We start from the raw sequence: 18,730 nt of genomic DNA, 5'->3' as shown, positions 1-18,730 counted from the left end.
ACTACAATCATCTGTGTCTATAATTAAAACTGGTAATTAGCTTCTATAAAAAAAATTACTTTTAATCCTATCAATGAATGATTACAAATACAATAATAATTTAAACCTAGATTCATTTATTAAATGTTGTATGAAATGCCACATATTCTGCTAGATTTTCTGTGTACCCAGATAAAGGCATGTAAAACCTAGGAGCTAAAAGTCCAATGTGTAAACAGAAAAATTATATTTGAATGTGGCCATGTTATTTACTAATTAATGGTGGTTCACACCTGTAATCCTCGCAGCTTGGGAGGCTGAGGCAGGAGGATCTGGAGTTCAAAGCCGGACTCAACAACTTAGCAAGACCCTATCTCAAAATAAAAAATAAAAAGGGCTGAGGATGTGGCTTAGTGGTTAAGCACCCCTGGGTTCAATCCGAGGTATCAAAAAACCAATAAACTTACTCTGGTTTAGTAGAGGAGGGATTTAATCAAAATTTGTCTACATAGATCTATTACCAAGTATTGGGTAAGGATGTAGAGAAATTAGATGTGGAGAAACTTTTAGATGTGAAGAAACTTTTATATGTGGAAAAACTTTTATACTGCCATTGTTAAAGTACAGACATGATCACTTTAGAAAACAGCGTGATAGTTCTTTAGAGGTAAAACTTTGAATTACTATACGTCCCAGAAATTCCCCTCTTAGATACATCTAAAAAAATGAAAATATAGGTTCACATAGAAATTAATACACAAATATTTATAGTAGCACTATTCATAATAGCCAAAATATGGAAGCAATTTCAAGTGAAAGATGAATGGACAAATAAAATGTGGTATACCCATACAATGGAATATTACTGAGCTATTAAAAAAAAATGGAAGTTCTGGGGCTGGGGGGCTCAGCAGTAGAGTGCTCGCCTTGTACATGTAAGCCACAGAGTTCAATCCTCAGCACCACATAAAAATAAACAAACAAAATGAAGGTATTGTGTCCATCTACTACCAGTGTGTGTGTGTGTGTGTGTGTGTGTGTGTGTGTAAATAAAGTTCTTATAAATGACAGGTGGACACTGAAAACATTTTATATAAAGTAAAAGAAGCAAGTCACAAAACAGCACACATTGTGTGATTCCATTTATATGAAATATCTGAACATGTAATCCATAGAAAGTAATTATTAATTGCCAGGTGTTGGGGAGGGGGATGAAAGGGGAGTAACTGCAAATGATTACAGGGTTTATTTTGGGAATAATGAAAATATTTAAAGTTAGTGGTGATAAATACACAACTCTGAAATGTTAAAAAATCACTGCATTGTATATGTTTATTAAAGGGGTGAATTTTATGATTTGTGAATTATACCTAAATAAAACTGGAAAAAAAAAAAAAAAAAAACCTCCAGAGGAGAGGGAGTCAGATCTTTAATCAAAAGTAGAAGTGAGCCAGGTGTGGTGGTGCACCCCTACAATCTCAGTGGTTCAGGAGGCTGAGGCAGGAGGATCACAAGTTCAAAGCCAGCCCAGCAACATAGTGAGGCCTTAAGCAACTATGCAAGAACCTGCCTGTAAAAAACAAAAACAAAATAAAGGGGCGGGGGCAGGGCTGGGGACTTAGCTCAGTAGTAATGTGCTCCTTGGTTCAGTATTGAAAAAAAAAAAAAGTAGAAGTTGAAGGATGCATGGCAGGGCATGGCAGAGGAGGGCAACGATAAGATGGTCAGCATAGCTAGTGCATAATGTGAGGCATATGGTATCAAATCTGGAGCATCCCTCTAACAGATGTTCTTATAGTCTATGATGGTTAACCCAGCTTCTATTATTCAATTTAAGTGACCAATTGAAACAAATGGTTTTAAAACTTTTTCGATCAATATAGTGGGCTGCCTCTGTAGCTTTGCCAATCCCTAGAGTCTTCTTAGTATCTGCTCTGATGATACCCTCTGCAGTATATCATCAATGTACTTTCCTGAGAATTGTCCAAGCTCAAATATGTTTACTTGGGACCAGCACCATCAGATTTCCAGAATGTAAGGCCAGCATCCAGCCTCTTACCAGAATGACTTGAATCTTTTGCTTTAGCTGAGCAATCTTACAAGTAAAGTGAGCAGTATGAGACTTGTATGAGATGCTAAGGAACAAAAGGTTTATCTTATAAACAAGAGTTTTGTTTTTGTGTTTTTGGAACTGGAGATTGAGCCCAGGGGCACTCTACTACTGAGTTGCATCTCCAGACCTTTTTATTTTTTGAGACAGGGTATCAACCTCCCAAGTCACTGGGATTATAAGTGCACACCACTACACCTAGCCACACCACAGGTTTTTTGAAATATGAAAGATATATGATTTGGTGGTATATGAAATAGGCATTTGCCAGGCATGGTGGCGCATGCCTGGATTTCGAGCAGTCCAGGAAGCTGGGGCAGGAGGATCACAAGTTTGAGGCCAACCTCAGCAACTGAGGCCCTAAGTAACTTAGCAAGATCCTGTTTAAAAAGAGTTGGAGCTGGGCGTGTTGGTGCATGCCTATAATCCCAGTGGCACAGAAAGCTGAGGCAGGAGGATGGAGAGTTCAAAGCCAGCCTCAGCAACTTATAAAGGTCCTAATCAACTCAGCGAAACCTGGTCTCTAAATAAAATATAAAAAAGGGCTGGGGATGTGACTCAGTGGTTAGGCACCCCTGGGTTCAATCCCCAATACAAAAGAAAGAGAGGCATTTGCTAGTTGTACATTTCTTTTTACTGTTACTTGCTGTTTACTGGATTTCTAGTTATGGAATCAATATACTTTCCATTTATAGTACAAATTTTCTTTTAAAGAAAACAGTCAAATAAAAATTTGGAGAATGTAATAGCATAGGCGGTTACGAAGAAATGACAAAAATGTCAAAAGTGGTATATAAATGCCTTAAATATAACAAGAGTACATAAAAGATCTATCTGAAAGTGCTATGCCCATATTATAGACAGATCATTCTGGGAAAAAATGTGGAAGTTGGAGGGTATACAACAAAAGCCTAGGCCATAGGTCAGCAAACTACACAGTCCATTAGCACTATCCTGCAAGCTAAAAATGGTTCTCACACTATCTGGTCCTTCACAAACAAGTTTATCAATTCCATCTTACTCAATGAACAAAACTACTGAGTCTGGGGGTGCTGGGGTTGGGTTTGATCCTCAGCACCACATAAAAATAAATAAATAAAATAAAGGCATATTTAAATAAAATAATTTAACAACAATAATAAAAACACTACTGAGTCTGTAAATATGAGGGTAAAAAATAAAAAATTTCTGAAGCAAATCAACAAGACTTAATGACTTACGAGATGTATCTGGTAAGAGCAGGTAAAGGCAGGTTTCTATTTAAACCTCAGGGGAGATGGGGATACCATTATCCAAGAGAGAGGAACAAAAAGAAAGTATCTTTTAAAAATCAAGTCATTTTTCACTGGTTATATCCACATTTAAAGTCACTTTTCAGTGCTATATAATACTATAATGCTTTGAATGTTCTAATTTTAAATATAGGCAAAACCCCATTTTTAGTATGATAAAATTTTAAATCCTGAAACCTGAACTGCCTTTAGAAAAGTATGCATACATAAATTCATTTCAAAGTCTAATACATGCCATAAAAATATTACAATTAATACTATAAATCTACAAACTTGGTATGGATCTACAACCCCTTATTTGAAGGTACCCTTTGAAGCAAAATGTATTTCTGTATTTAGACTTGTTCAGATTTAGGAAGGGTTAAAGCAGTTAGGATTTTAGTAGGAAACAGAAAGCACATTCAAATTGGGACGTAAGAGATTATGTATAAAGAAGACATGATTTAAGGAAACTACAAAATATAGTGAGATACTATACCTGAAGTAGAGGTTAAGAGTGAGCAATTACCAGAACGCAGACATAGAAAAGATTACCCAACAAAACCCAAAATCCTCATAGAGAGATGCAAGCAGCAGAGAGGACCCTCCAGGAAGGGAGCCAAGGGAATACATACCCCAATTTTTCTTTCTTCCCTCCAATACCCTGCTTATATTCCCTAATGGCCAATTGGAATGCAGGGAAAAGAGAAGCCCAACAATGTCCTCCAAAGAGGCCAGCCTCTGAAAAACAGAGTGAATGTAGAAAGGCAAAGGCAAGTTACCCAGCACTCAGTTATATTAGTCATCACGGACTAATTTCTGTCACAAATAACCCCAAAATATCACTGGTTAAGACAATAAAAGTTTTATTTTTCACCTACATCATATCACCTGGTAGTTCTACTGTCTTATAGGGTCCTGGAAATGCCTTCCACTGAATCTTGTGTTTCTAATAGACATTCATAGAGGAAAGCAAGAATGGATGATTGGTATGAGGTTAGACACCAGGCCTGAAATGATATATATTACTGGAACCTACATTTATTTGCTGCACAAATACTACCTAACTACAAGGATGCTAAGAGTACAGTGATGTGCCCAGAAAGATAAGTCCAGATATGCCTTATTATGCAGTATATACTATTCCAGTGGAAACTGGAACAGCATCTCAAAATCAACAATGTTTCTGCAGAGAAACATTAACACTAAGTATACTAAGATTATAGGAATAAAGAAAAAAAAACCTCACACCAATGCAAGTAAACTGTTCCAAATAAATTTTAGTGCCAAACTTTTTTTTTAAAAAACTAAGTTTCCAGGGGATCTGGGATTCCAGAATTACAGATAAGGGATTATGAATGTGTGTATGATCCACAAAACAGGAGACAGAAAGTATAGACAGAATTTTTAAATTCAAGTCTACAACTTGCAAATTTACGTTTAAGATGCAGGGAAAACCCACAAATGACCAAATGCCTCTTATTACTGTAGACATTATTAATTATATCAGTCCTCAGACATGAAGAAATTTTTTCAATTGACTCCAATATTTATTGTATCCTAATCTTTATAAGCATTCACTATGCTAGAAGATAAGAGGAATACAAGTCAGAATATGGTGAAAAAACAATTTAAAATACCTTTAATAGTAAAAAACAGACTCTGTGTAAGGCAGTAATATAGGACTAAAAGTTGGTGACAGTCAACAGAAAGGCACTACTTATTCTATCTTTAAGATAAATGGCAGGAACAAGAAATACAAAGTTAAAGTTGGAGACTGTTAAAAGAAAAAGCACTGCATACTTTATGCTTAAGATAAAAAGTAAAAATAAAAGGCCTCCCCCAATTATCCACTGTTCAAGACAAACAAGAAGAAAACATAAAAACAAATGCAAGCAAGTCAGACCATAACCTCTTGAATAAAACTGTACTTAAATGGATTTTTGCATTAAAATATACTGGGAGAGTGGAGGTGGGGTGACACAATTTTGGATATATCTTACATCATATACAAAATAGCACAGAAGTGCTAAGATTACAACAGAATCATAAATATTGCTACATATATAAATATGCAACTTATATATTATAAATTTATATATTTATAAACATAAATATACACATTCATATAAATATGTATGTATAAATATGCAAATTTCTGGTCCACAACTGTATAATATTGTTTGCCCTTTGACTTCCTTGCCACTCTGTCTATGGAGCGGTTACTTTGCTGCCTGGCTACTCTGCCTTTGGAGTAGCCACCCTGCTATACTAATCAATGCAACAAATGATTCTTTCCACCTCTCTTTAGCTGTATTTGATGTCTATCTTGCATGAGCTGAAAGACCAGCTTGAGTAGGTGATGCTAAATATAAAAGCCTAATATGACTGATTCTGAAGTGTACAATTAGGGAAGGCTCACATAAAAGGTACTGACATCAGAATTAAACCTAGAGTTATAGTTTTGAACAAGGAAGAAAAGTACTTTGGGAAGATGAGGGAGGCTGCACATACAAAAAAAGGAAGTCTTTAAAGGCTTGAACAATTGGCAAATGATTTTTGTTTGGGAATATCTGAGTGCTGGAAAGTTCAGATATTAAAATGTTATTTATTCATCGTCAAAATGTCCAGGAAGCTTAAGATTAATAAGAATGAGAAGATAATGAGAAATCCAAGGCTGGAGAGTTATTTGGCTAGGTGATGATGTGGTTAAGAGATTATGAGAACACATCTGGATCCAAGAGTAGGAAGGAGAAAATACTGAATTTTATATAAAGCGAGTATGAAGTTTTTGAAGCACAATAAAGTATTATGTAAGTTTAGTACTCAAAAGATCAGAATTAGCAAAATAAGTCATGCTGACAGTCAGCTCTGGGCAAAAATATTACTATTATCAACTATGTATGTCCCCAAAGCAAGAATGACTAAGTAGGTGGAGGAAGCACAGTATCAAACTCCTGAGCATTATCTTAGAAGTCTAATTTTAATATTTACTCTGGTTGCCAAGAGGCTTCTTTTGTTTACTTCTTAGGTCTGAGCACACTAACCTCCAGTTAAGTAAACTTATTACATGTACCATATAAATTAAGATTTAGCAGGCAGTTGTTCTATTCATTCACAAGAAAAAAAAATTTAGAGCAAAGTAAAACAAGTGAGGAACATGTATTGACTTGTACTTTTGCCATTTATAAAGCAATTTCCTTGTATGCCAACACTATTGTTCACAGCCCTATAATACTTAAAAAGTGCTAGCCAGTATGATGAAAACATGAGCACAACACAACCAACTTCCTTATACACTGTTATCAAGGAAAAGAACTATTCAAAACACAAAATTCCTGTAAAGAATTTCCTTAACGTCTTCAAGGCGAGTGGTTTGGTGATTTAATACAAACATATACACAACTTTATAAAATCATATGCAATTCTTAGTTTAAGTCTCATAGAAATACAGTTTAACTTCTTAAGACTACTTTATTTGGGGCTGGAGTTGAGGCTCAGTGGTAGAGCACTCGCCTAGCACATGCAGGGCACTGGGTTCGATCCTCAGCACCGCATAAAAATAAAACAAAGGTATTGTGTCCACCTATAACTAAAACAAAACAAACAAACAAAAAAGACTACTTTATTTACCCAAAATTAAATTACTGGAATGTATCCCAATAATTCCTAAATTAGTTTTTTAAACTTCAAAATATTCATAACTAGAAACTATCCTATAAACATACACCCAGATGCCTAACAGAAAAAAAAAAGACATCTATCTTTAACATACTTATTTGATTTTAAATCACGCTACTCATACCCACAAAAGAGTGTATTCATGTATTTTTTTTTTGTATTCATGTATCTAGAGTCAATCCAGTGAAGAAATTCATTAATGTATATACATAGATAAGAGGAATAACAACATGGTATTCACTAGGTTCTTTAACTAAATGAACAGATTGTAAAAGACTTTATTTGAATGCCTTAATCTCTGCCAAAGTCTACCTATTTACACCAGTTATTTGGAAAATTCTCAGTTGGATACTTCCAAACAGCAAATAGCAGGTCAAGTTTCAAACATGTGACTTGCTCATTAAGTATATTTAAACAGCATGTAGTGAGTTAGAAATCCCCATCAGAATCAGATTCTCCAGGATACCAGAGAAAGGCTGACTTCTCAACCTTTGAAAACAAAGCAAAACAAAAAAATCAAAAGGTAATATTAATTTGACATTTTTCTCAATTACTTATTAGAGGCAAATATAACTTTTAGTATATATTAAATTTCTAAAATAAAAGTTTAAATTTTAAGTTTAAAAAATTATAATAATCATGTCCAGAAAGGGCTATATATTAGTAAGCCATTAGATTTAAATAGAGGATAAAAGAAAATTATCCTTACTTTAAAAATGGTTTGCATTAAACTTTTGGTATAGAATCTACTATGTCTTCACAGTCCACAACCACTAAAAAACACTGAACTAAGACTCAAGTTCTAGCTCTGGTATACTCAGGCAAGTTATTCCTCTTGTGTGAACTCATTTGAATAACAAAGGAATTGATTTTGATCAATTCTAAGTTTCCTTTTATCTTAAAAGCTATGAAATTCTCCAGAAACTACTTTTTTTTTTTAAAGGGAAAAAATGAAGGACATCCCAAGCACTGGGAGAAATCCTCTTTTAGTGTTGGGTGTAAACATTTAGAATGAATACCCTAATTGTGACCTAAGCTTAAACCTTAAATTGTTGGAATTAAACCTTAAATTGTTGGAATAAAAGCCAACAGAAGTCTAAAGAAAGAAAAAAAAAGTCAACATTTATTTCATTATTTATTTTTTACACTCTGAAACTGTTTATCATTCTTTGGCCCTTACTCTACTATATATATTAATCTGAAAGGAAGTCCCCATACTTATACCAGATATATAGTGTTTAATTTAGCTTCCTTTTTATTAAAAAAGGAAAACTGAATTAAGTCCTCTTTACTCTAGATTGTTTATGCCCTAAGTGGTGACCCTAGATAGAAAATGGGCTTATGTCAGCAGATGTTGAGAAGGAAAGCTTTTCATTTGCTCACTAACAGTGTAAAAGCACACTGGCATAACATGAATGTAGTAAATAAACACAATCAAGGATATATGCTTGTCTATTTGTTGTCTAAGACATAGATGAAATTTATATAATTATTTTAAAGCAGACAAAAATGATGTTCAAGGCACTCATCACCAGCCTGCTCCTCGTGTTTATTCACATTACGGGAACAGTTTCAACATCTACGACCTCAGTTTCTATGAGCCCGAATTCCAGCATGAGCCCAAACCCCAAGACAAACCAAAGTCTTGGGACCAAGCGTTATCCTATGAGAAGTCCAGATATCAAGAATCCCAAGATGACTCAGAGTTCCAAGATGACTCAGAGTTCCAAGATGACTCAGAGTTCCAAGATGATCCTGAGTTCCAAGATGATCCCGAGTTCCAAAACAAACCAAACATCAGCAATGACCCCAAAGACAGTTACAGCAACAATGAATGTAATAAATGGTAGCACAATACTCAATGCAATGCTCAACATTCACTTTCTTTCTTATGTAGGCTTTTTACTATTTTGTGTGTATTCAGGCTGAAGTGAACCTGTTGAACAGCCTACATTTTTATCTTGGTTCCTTATTATCTGCTGAATGATAAGCACACTAGGAAAATAAAATTTATTTCAACTTACTATTTAAGAAATTATCATTATCCTGGTATGGTTTGGTTGTTTGCAGATTTTAATTATATAAGTTTAAACATTATATGATAGTTTCCTTCCTTATAAAAAAGTATGTACTTACTTCCTTATTAAATGCCAAAATAAGCAAAATACCACATTTGTCTTTTAAATGTTTGCAAAATTCAATTGAAACTCAGATGTTTATATTAAAGGTATAAGAGAAAAAACTATGTAGGTGGTATTTAACCAAAGAGGATTGGGGATATAGAGGATAAAGGATAGGAGTGGTTTGAAGCAAGTTGTTGTATGTATTGCCTAATTTTTTAAAAAGTAGATCAAAAAGTGCTAATCTGGTAACGAGAAATAATAGTCCTTTACAAAAACAACAGTCCTTTACTGGGTTGAGGTTGTGGCTCAGTTGTAGAGTGCTTGCCTAGCATGTGTGAGATACTGGGTTTGATTCTCAGTACCACATATAGATTAATAAATAAAGGTCCATCAACAACTAAAAAAATACTTTAAAACAACATCATTATTTTGTGAATGTGTATTAGTAATATGTCATCCAGTAAAAAAGCATGTCAACTCTGCTAATGATTCAATTTTAAGATTATCTTATTTTGAGTAAACCCTTGTCTTGTGTTTCAAAAGACCATGTGTAAATCAGATACTTAGGATCCAAAATTCATTTTCTCCACAGAAATGTTTAGATTTTCATGTCCATCTACAAAGATTAATTTAAACCCCCAAACAGTATAAAACAGTAATAACCATGTTATTAATAGTGCAATTGTTACAAGTTTTGGTTTGGATTTAGAACCCAATTCTGATTTTTACTAGCTGTGCTACCAGGGTTTACATGTGTGACCCAGCAGGGTTCCCAAGCAAGTTTCAATAGTAAACCGACTATAAATGAGTCATGAGAGGTGCCTACTGAATACATAGGATTTGCTCCTCGGCCAAGGGTGGAGTGTAGGGATCTATTTAATTTTTCAGATTATTTTGATAGCTGGTTTGGGTTTCAATTTATACACATGTCAATTACTGTTAACACTACTGAAGGTCATTCATTATAAGAACAAAGTGATAAATTATATAGCATGCACAGTTTATCTAATGCAAAGAAAGCACTCAGTAATGTTAGCTATTATCATTATTAATATCATCAAAAAGTAATTGCCAAGTACCATAACATTCCAAAAAGGAAAACTCTTCATTCTAACTTTTAGATTTTATATTTTAAATTATTCTTACAAAAATAATATGCGCTCCTGGCAACAAGTGAAAAAATATAGACATGCAACAGAAATATAATTGGCCCCTTACCTTCTCCAAGCATATTCACTCCCGAGATAAGTAACATCAAAGCATGTGTGTGTGCACGCGCGCCTGTGTATATTGCTGGAGAATGAACCCAGACCCATGTTAAGTATTCGCTCTACCACTAAGCAATACCCCCAGTCTGATGTGTATAGTTTCACATATTTTTCAGTTCATACATACACATTTACACGCACCTGCATACACATTCATTCACAGTACTCGTACCTTATTAAGTGACAGAGTCATCTTTCTGGTTCTTTTTTTTTTTCTAACACATATATATTTTTTTAGTTGTCAATGAATACTTATATGTGGTGCTGAGAATAGAACACAGTACCTTACACATGCTAGGCAAGTTCTCCACCGCAGTGTCTTTCTGGGTCTTCTTAAAGCTGCATGTAGAGAACTGTTACTCCTGCTTTCCCAGCATCCATTTAACCCCTTCTGGTATCAGCAATCCAATTTTCTTTTATGAAACCCTGCTCTCACACTTGCCTTTCCCTTCATGCAATTCAGGTCTGGCTGGTTTCACCACTGAACTCTAGAAATGAGCACATGATCCAGGCCTAGATAACCAAGAAATTCTATCCCTCTTGCATAGTGATTGCCTCAGGAACTCAAGTCAGGCCATAAAACCAACTACTTTTGCTGAAACTACGGGGAAAGAGGTATTTTTCCATTGGGGTTGTTAAGCGGTAAGCACATAAACCACTGCTAACTGCAGCTGGGGAAGAGATTCTTGAGAATAAAACCACATGAAGAAAGAAGAGTCAAGAACTAGAGAAGGCATGTTTCCCAGATGTGCATCTAGTCTCTTGATCATCTTATGTACATATACAAATAAAGTCCCTTTTTTGTTTATACAAATTTAAATTGTATTGTCACTTAAGCAAAATTAATAACACACTGCACTAGTCCACGATCTATATTTATATTTATTCAACTGTGATAGTCAAGCCAAAGTGACTCCATTTTGTTTAGTAACTCTATTTTGTAAAACAACCATGCCAAGTACAAGGGTCATAACCAGGGCAAGATGTTCTTTTCCTTTTGCTATAGAAACCTTTAAGAACACGGAACGACCTAATGGGGCACTGTTTCTGTAACTAGGGTAATGGGGCTCTGTTTCTGTATCTGGGGTGAGTGGGCTAACTGTGATTGGCTAAGTGTCCCCACCATCTGACTGCACTCTCCCACTTCTATAATATGGCTTGCTTACATTGGCTGGATCCCCAAACGTCCCTTTTGCGGTTTTCAGGCTTAAAAGGAATGCCCTTGCAATTGTTCAGGGCTGATCAGGGGGAACAGCTTTATGTTCTGGTCAGTTGCCACCAGTATGCTTCAATAAAGGCTTGACTGGATTATACATGAGTGGTCTGGAAGTCAATTTATGAAACCCCAGGACGATACTTGAACTATAACAAACAATTCTTTTCAAACACTTATATTGAATAAAACAAATAGATTTAAATATTAATAATGATAATAATAATATAATACAATTAATACAGGCAAAAGCATAAATATATAGAAGGGAACAACAGGAAAAGATCAGAAAATTAAATTAGGCCAAATTATTAAGATCCTTTTATGCCTAATTCCAGAATTTGGTCATTAGATGCAAAGTCAGTGGAAAAGAAAATTAGATTTGTACTGGAAAACAATTCCAGAGCAATGTTAAGATGACCTGGAATTAGTCATCTGGTGATTAGGGAGGCAGAAGAGAATGCAATAGTATATGAAAGAGATACTGAGAATCCCAGCAATGCAGTTGGGTTTCAAAATACATTTCCAAAATACTTAATAGCAATATGAGAACATTAAGATCCAATTTTTAAAAATTAAAACACAAACCTAGGGACAATGCCAGATCAGTGTGTCACTTTGTGGTCACATTTTGAATCACATGACTGCTACACCAGGAACATGTACTTGGCTTAGGGAAAGCCAGAAACCAACTGGCCGGCCAATGTCTAGCATGAAAAGTTTTGCCAACAAAGATACTTTTTAGCTGAGTCACATTTTCTTCCTGGAATTTCAGGTATGCAGTACTAAGGTAACAAAGGAGTTGGATAGAAAAGAGGAGGGTCATGCAGTAGAGCTGAACACAAAGCCAAGACAGTCAACATGCATAAGCTGGTTCCAGAACGGATAGCTGGATCTACTTTGCTTCATGCTTTTCTTGAGGCCTATCTTCTTGAGAAAATAACTGTGTGGTAACAAAAACCTAAGTAAAACACCTCAATTGATTTGCCAGCATCTTATAGGTAAAAATCAAGACCCAGTGAGTGATAATAAGAAAGATGAAAGAAAAGGGGAAGAATCTAAAACAAGTAGGTTTTCTATATGGGGAAAAGGAAGGGGTAGTCAAAGTCTGAAATGTCTGATCTTTGAGATTAGAATCCACAATCCAAAAAAATCACCTAATACACGGTAGTCTAAACCACAGAAATACAGGAATATCAACAAAGTCAAACGTTTTTGCTCTTCAACAAAACTAAATAGAAGCATGAACTTAACTACTTGTAAATTTGTACAAAGAGAAACTGGGCCTTTGTCTACTCTATGTACTGTGTGCTCATTTGTCCTGGATGGAGGGGCATTGCACCAGGTGAAAATGAGAACCAGGAGGATCTCTTGTAGGTTCTAAATAAGAAACTTTTAAAAAGGATTGAAAATATGAAATTGGCAGGATTATATAAAAAGAAAACCTCGAATTTACTCTGTACACAACTTAATAGGTCACAAAGAAACCGTATAGGAGAGGTAGACAGATGTTACAAGCACATCTCTTCCCTTTTAAAAATATGAGGGAAAGTTTCAGAAAACTAAATTGCCTAAGATTATGCAGTTATTAAGCTGCAGAGCTAGAAAACCTTAGTAATCTCAAACCCCATGTTATATATGTCTAGAATATATCTATAGAGAACCCGCTGACTTAATCCCACTGAGAGGTCTGCCTAAGGCCCATCCTGCTTTTCTTCAGCCCTTAGCCTTTGCTTGACCACCACAAAGAAGGAACACAAACTTATAGTTTCTTCCCTGAAAAGAAAAAAACCCAGCTTTGACCTTTACTAGAAATCTTTGCTACCTGTAAACCAACAAGAATTCAAGAGGGATTGGGAGTTGGGGCACACATCTATCTACCTTACCAATGGTTGTTTTTTTTTAATTATTTACATAAAATAGGTAAAGTCAAAATATCCTAGTAGTATTAAAGGTTGAGGCTGGAATACAAATAAGGCTCATCTTCAGTACAAAAGAAAATTATCTTAGACAATTTAGAAATAGTAACTGAGATGAGAGTTGAAAAGAGGACTTTGGAATGCTAAACAGTTGTTACTCAAGTTGTTAGAAGGGGCAAAGAAAAAGGCAATTTTTTATAACTTTTTGGTTCCCTAATTCCCCAATTCTTTGGACATCTTGGTCTTGCTATCTGACTTATCTAACTAAACAAGTTCCAATTGTTCCATCCCTCCATTTCTCAACTTTAATTTATTTCCTAAAACTGCCAAGATTTTGCCACCCATGATCATTAAGTCCACTGACATAATTCCTCAATTTCTGTTAATTTCAGGAAATTCAGGAAGACTAAGTCCTATAACTAAACAAATAGCATAATTAAGAATAAACATAGTCCTTGAGATTCTCAAGTAAGTGGTCTCTGTGTTCACATCATACTGCCTCAAAGGTTCAACTGCCATGAATTTAAGGTCTGCTGAATATGAAAAAGTAAAACTAACCAAATAATGTCACAGTTATCAAAAGGTAGGCAGAATGAGGCAAGAAAGAAAAGACAGATGGCAAAGAAAGCAATGCAGCACCACAACTACTATGAAAAGAGGAGATCCCAGTATTTCCAGAACAGTTTCTAGGAACTAGTCATGACTGCAGATAGCACGTACAAACACGATCAATTTTCCAGGCTAGCCATGAAAAAATCTTTACAGATTTCCCATAGCTCCTCTGATTTATTTTCTAAATCACACTGATACAGTCTTACACTTCATATTACAAAAGGTTCTCAGAAATAGAATTTTTAAGTTTTATTTCTTCTTGAAGGAAAAAAGTTCCTGATTATCATGTTGTAGATACTATTAAAAGAGAATATACCTGAAAACATTATTTACAATTTTTCATTCTTTATAATTAACACACTGTACATCAATTTAAAAACTAATGAAGAAAAGAGAAGTCAGTATGCAACAATACTCTGAAAAGCAATTCCTAATAAACAAAACAACACATTAAGACAGAACAGCTGTTTACTCAGCCTATATACTCTGATCTGAGGTAGACTTACTTGTCTTTGAGACCTATTAATTCAAACAGGAAAAATCAAACTTGTCATCTCTCTACATTTGATGTCATTTTAAAAACTCTGTTAAGAAAGACTAAAACATTATTTCTTACCTCCGTGCAATATAATAAAAAATAGGATTCCCAGCTTTGGAAGTCCCAGCTTGGTAGAAAATACTCAATGTTTTCAAAGCTTTGAACTCTTCTTTTTCATGTACCTGATGCCTAAAAGAAAAAAGAACAGAACAATTCAGAGGCTTTATACAGTTTACTGAGTATTTTCAAATATCTACAATTGAATCACAGATGAAATGTAAAAAGGACAAAATATTTAAAAAGCAACAGGTTTTCTTAAGGCCAATTTGGCAACATGCATCAAAAATCTCAAGGTTACTTTCTGAATCACAAATGCACTTTTAGGACTATTCTAAGAAAACTATTGGACAAGAATATTAAACCACAGAATTATTTTTGTTTATGGCATTTGTTCAAAAGAAGTCTTGAATTTTCATTTATTTGCTTTTTATGAGTTTAGTTTATCAACCTTTTCTTTTCTGATTTATGAATTTTGAGCCGATGAGAAAGGCCTTCGTTTGCTCATATTTTTTTTTTTTTTGATTCATGGGAACTTATCTTCATGAATGGTATAAATACCCTTTTCTACATGATTACTCAGTTGCATCAATACCATTTATCAAAAGTCCAGTCTAATATCCCTGACTTTAAATACCATTTTTACATTAAATTCCCACACATACTGAAATACATTTCTGAAAAATATGGCTTAATTTTTATAAATTCTACTAATAATTCAGTGTGCTTCTCCAATGTGAAGGTTCATATCTTTCATGAACCCCAGGAAATTCTCATCCATTACCTCTTCAAATATTACCTGTGCTTATTCTCACACTAAGCTTGGTTTCTGAAATAACCAACTAGATATATGGTAGACCTTCTCATTATATGTTCTGCATCTCTTAACCCCTTCCATATTCTCCATTTCTTTATTTCTATATAATGACTGTACTTTTGCAAAGTACATGAATTTGCTCAGAAAATAACTTCTCAGCTAAGTATATTTAAAATATTTTATTTTTTATATAGGTTAAGTATCCCTATTCAACAAATTTCAGATTCTGGATTTCTGAAATATCTGCATATATTCCAAACAAGAGTTATCTTGGGGGATGAGACCCAAGCCTAAATACAAAACTCATTTACATTTCACATACACCTTATACACATAGCTTAAAGGTAATTTTAGAAAATATTTTTAGTGCAGTTGCGTTTTGATGACTATCAAAGTCACATAAAGCTAGGTGTGAAATTTTCCACTTGTGGATCATGTTGGCAAAGTTTTCAGATTTTGAAGATTTCAAATCTTGATTTTTGAATTAGGGAAGCTCAACTGTATGTTTTTGTAATACTAGTATTTCTATGTATCTTGTGTGGTAGAAAAGAGTTCAGTAATTGAAACCAAAGACCCGCCATGCATGGTGGTACATGCCTGTAATCCCAGGCTGAGGCAGGAGGATTACAAATTCAAGGCCAGCTTCAGCAATTTAGTGAGGCCCTGAGCAACAACAAAATACTGTCTCAAAATTAAAAATAAGAAGAATTGGGGATGTAGCTCAGCGGTAAACCAGCCCTGGGTTCAATTCCAAGACCTCTCCTCCACCCCCTGAAATCCATTGACCTATGAATTAAATATGGAATCTTAGGCAAATCAATTATTCACACTAAGTTGCATTTTCCTTAACTATAATGTGAAAATAATGTTTTCTATATACCCTTATAACTATTAAATACAGCACAATTCACAATAGCTAAACTGTAAATGGATAAAAAAATGTGGCATATATACACAATGGAATATTACTCAGTAATAAAAGAGAATAAAATCATGGCATTTGCAGGTAAATGGATGGAGTTCGAGAAGACAATGCTAAGTGAAGTTAGCCAATCCCAAAAAAACAAATGCCAAATGTTTTCAATGATACAAAGAGACTGATTCATAGTGGGGTAGGAAGGGGGAGCATGGGAGAACTAGACGAACTCTAGATAGGGCAGAGGGGTGGGAGGGGAAGGGAAGGGAAGGGGGCAGGGGGTTAACAATGATGGTGGAATGTGATGGACATCATTTTCCAAAGTACATGAATGAAACATGAATTGGTGTGAATGTACTTTATATATAACCAGAGATATAAAAAATTGTATTGTACATATGTAATATGAATTATAATGCATTCCACTATGATTTGTTTAAAAAAATAAAAATAAATGCAGAAACATATCAAGATGAGATGATAAACTATGATTTAATAGGACTATAATCTTTAAGAGAAAACCAATACATAAAACAACACAGCAAACATATTTCAATAATATATAGGGTAAGAGAAAAGTTGAATTAATGTTATTAACTGTGTACATCTTTCCTGATAATCTTGTAACAAAAATAAAGCTTATTTTAAAGTGGCCTGGTGGCAAACTTTGCTTCTCAACCAAAAAGAAAGCACTCATTATTTTAAGGCTGTATTTTACCTTGTCATAAATTCCTCAAACTTTGAACTGGTAAGGTTAAGGCTGGACCAATGTGTATCTGCCACAGGCTTGTGCTCTGGAGGACCCAGGTATGCAAGAAGTGTTGCCATCTTATCAAAAGGACGTCTTCCAACAGCTTTATGATCCCTAGATACAGCAAACTACTTAGAAAGAAAGTAGCAGTTCACATTTCTTTAGATTGTTACTGATTGCTTTTCTTTTTGCTGCTGATCCCTGCTGATTTGTTTAAAAAAAAAAAAAAAACACCAAAAGACTTTAGGGATTCTTAGTATATACTGAAACATTTTAGAGATGCGAGCATTTCCCAAACCATAAAATTTATATTCCATTCAAATTTGATTTTTTGTAGAATTCATAATTTGCTAAGTTAAAATAACATTCTGATCTACTTTTTCTTCAGCACAAAATGAATTCATCTTGAGAAACCAATATTTTAAGAAATGGACATTTTTAATAGGGGAAATTTTTAATGGCTATTAAACAGGTTAAACTAGGTAAGAATAACAAGACACTATTTCATAAACATCAAACAGACAAAAACAGTTAAGTATGATAATGTCAACTTTGGTGAGGATGAATTCCATGAAGTACTGCCAGACAGTGCTGATCGAGGTATAAACTGGCACACAAAGTTTGAAAAGCAATTTGGTGGGGTAAATGTAGTTAAGGTTATAATAGTCCAGACCCAGAAATTACATACTTTGGTAATATACAAGAAGACTAGCATAAAGATATTTAATACATCACTATTTATAACAGTGAAAAACTAGAAACAAACCTAAATTTCCATTAATTCAGCAATGCAAAAATAAACTGATATAGTCATTCAATGAAACATTACCATAAGTTAAATAAGTGACAAATCTCAAGTAGAATGTTGAATGAAGAGGGTACATGCAGGCTGGGGATGCAGCTCAGTGGTAGAGTGCCCATTTAGCATACATGAGGTCCTAGATTCAATCTCTAGTACAGCAAGCAGCAAGAAAAAAGAGGCTATATCTGCTAGGTCACTGCTGTAAATTTTTTAAAAACAAAAAGCTATGCTATATAGACCTATGATTTCCTTTGAAAAATGTTGTGTGTGTGTGTGTGTAGAACACAATAAAATTGTATACAGAAAACATACAACTACTAGCTTTAGAAAGTAGATATGTATAGACAGAGAATGGACATGGGATCGCTAAAAGAAAGCTTTTAAGCCAGGTGCGGGGGCGCATGCCTATAATCCCAGCAGCTCAGGAGGCTAAGGCAGGAAGATCAAGAGTTCAAGTCCAGCTTCTAAGCAACTCATTGAGACCCTGTCTCTAAATAAAATATAAAATAGGGCTACGGATATGGCTCAGTGGTTGAGTGCCCCTGATTTCAATCCCCAGTACCAAAAGAAAGAAAGAAAGCTTTTAAATGTGTTTGTGTACACACACACACACACACACACACACACACACACGTGTATAAATATATATATATTTTCCCTTCAAGAAATAAAA

The 18,730-nt window shown here is 34.6% G+C and overlaps 1 protein-coding gene across 6 annotated transcripts in view; it reads right to left on the bottom strand.

Annotated features, from left to right (window-relative positions):
• The window catches only part of NF1 (neurofibromin 1), a 249,204-nt gene that overhangs the window by 93,104 nt on the left and 137,370 nt on the right, over positions 1-18,730 (bottom strand). For all 6 annotated transcript variants that reach the window (XM_081270001.1, XM_081269998.1, XM_081269996.1 and 3 more), the window contains 2 exons: positions 17,223-17,369; positions 14,793-14,903 (listed from right to left, as the gene is read on the bottom strand). In XM_081270001.1, coding sequence (XP_081126127.1) covers positions 14,793-14,903; positions 17,223-17,369 — 258 coding nt within the window. The remainder of the gene's footprint in view (positions 1-14,792; positions 14,904-17,222; positions 17,370-18,730) is intronic.

The sequence above is a fragment of the Spermophilus citellus genome (assembly GCF_964194105.1).
Source record: "Spermophilus citellus genome assembly, chromosome: 17".
Lineage (NCBI taxonomy): Eukaryota > Metazoa > Chordata > Mammalia > Rodentia > Sciuridae > Spermophilus > Spermophilus citellus.
This window is presented reverse-complemented; position numbering and strand designations above follow the sequence as displayed.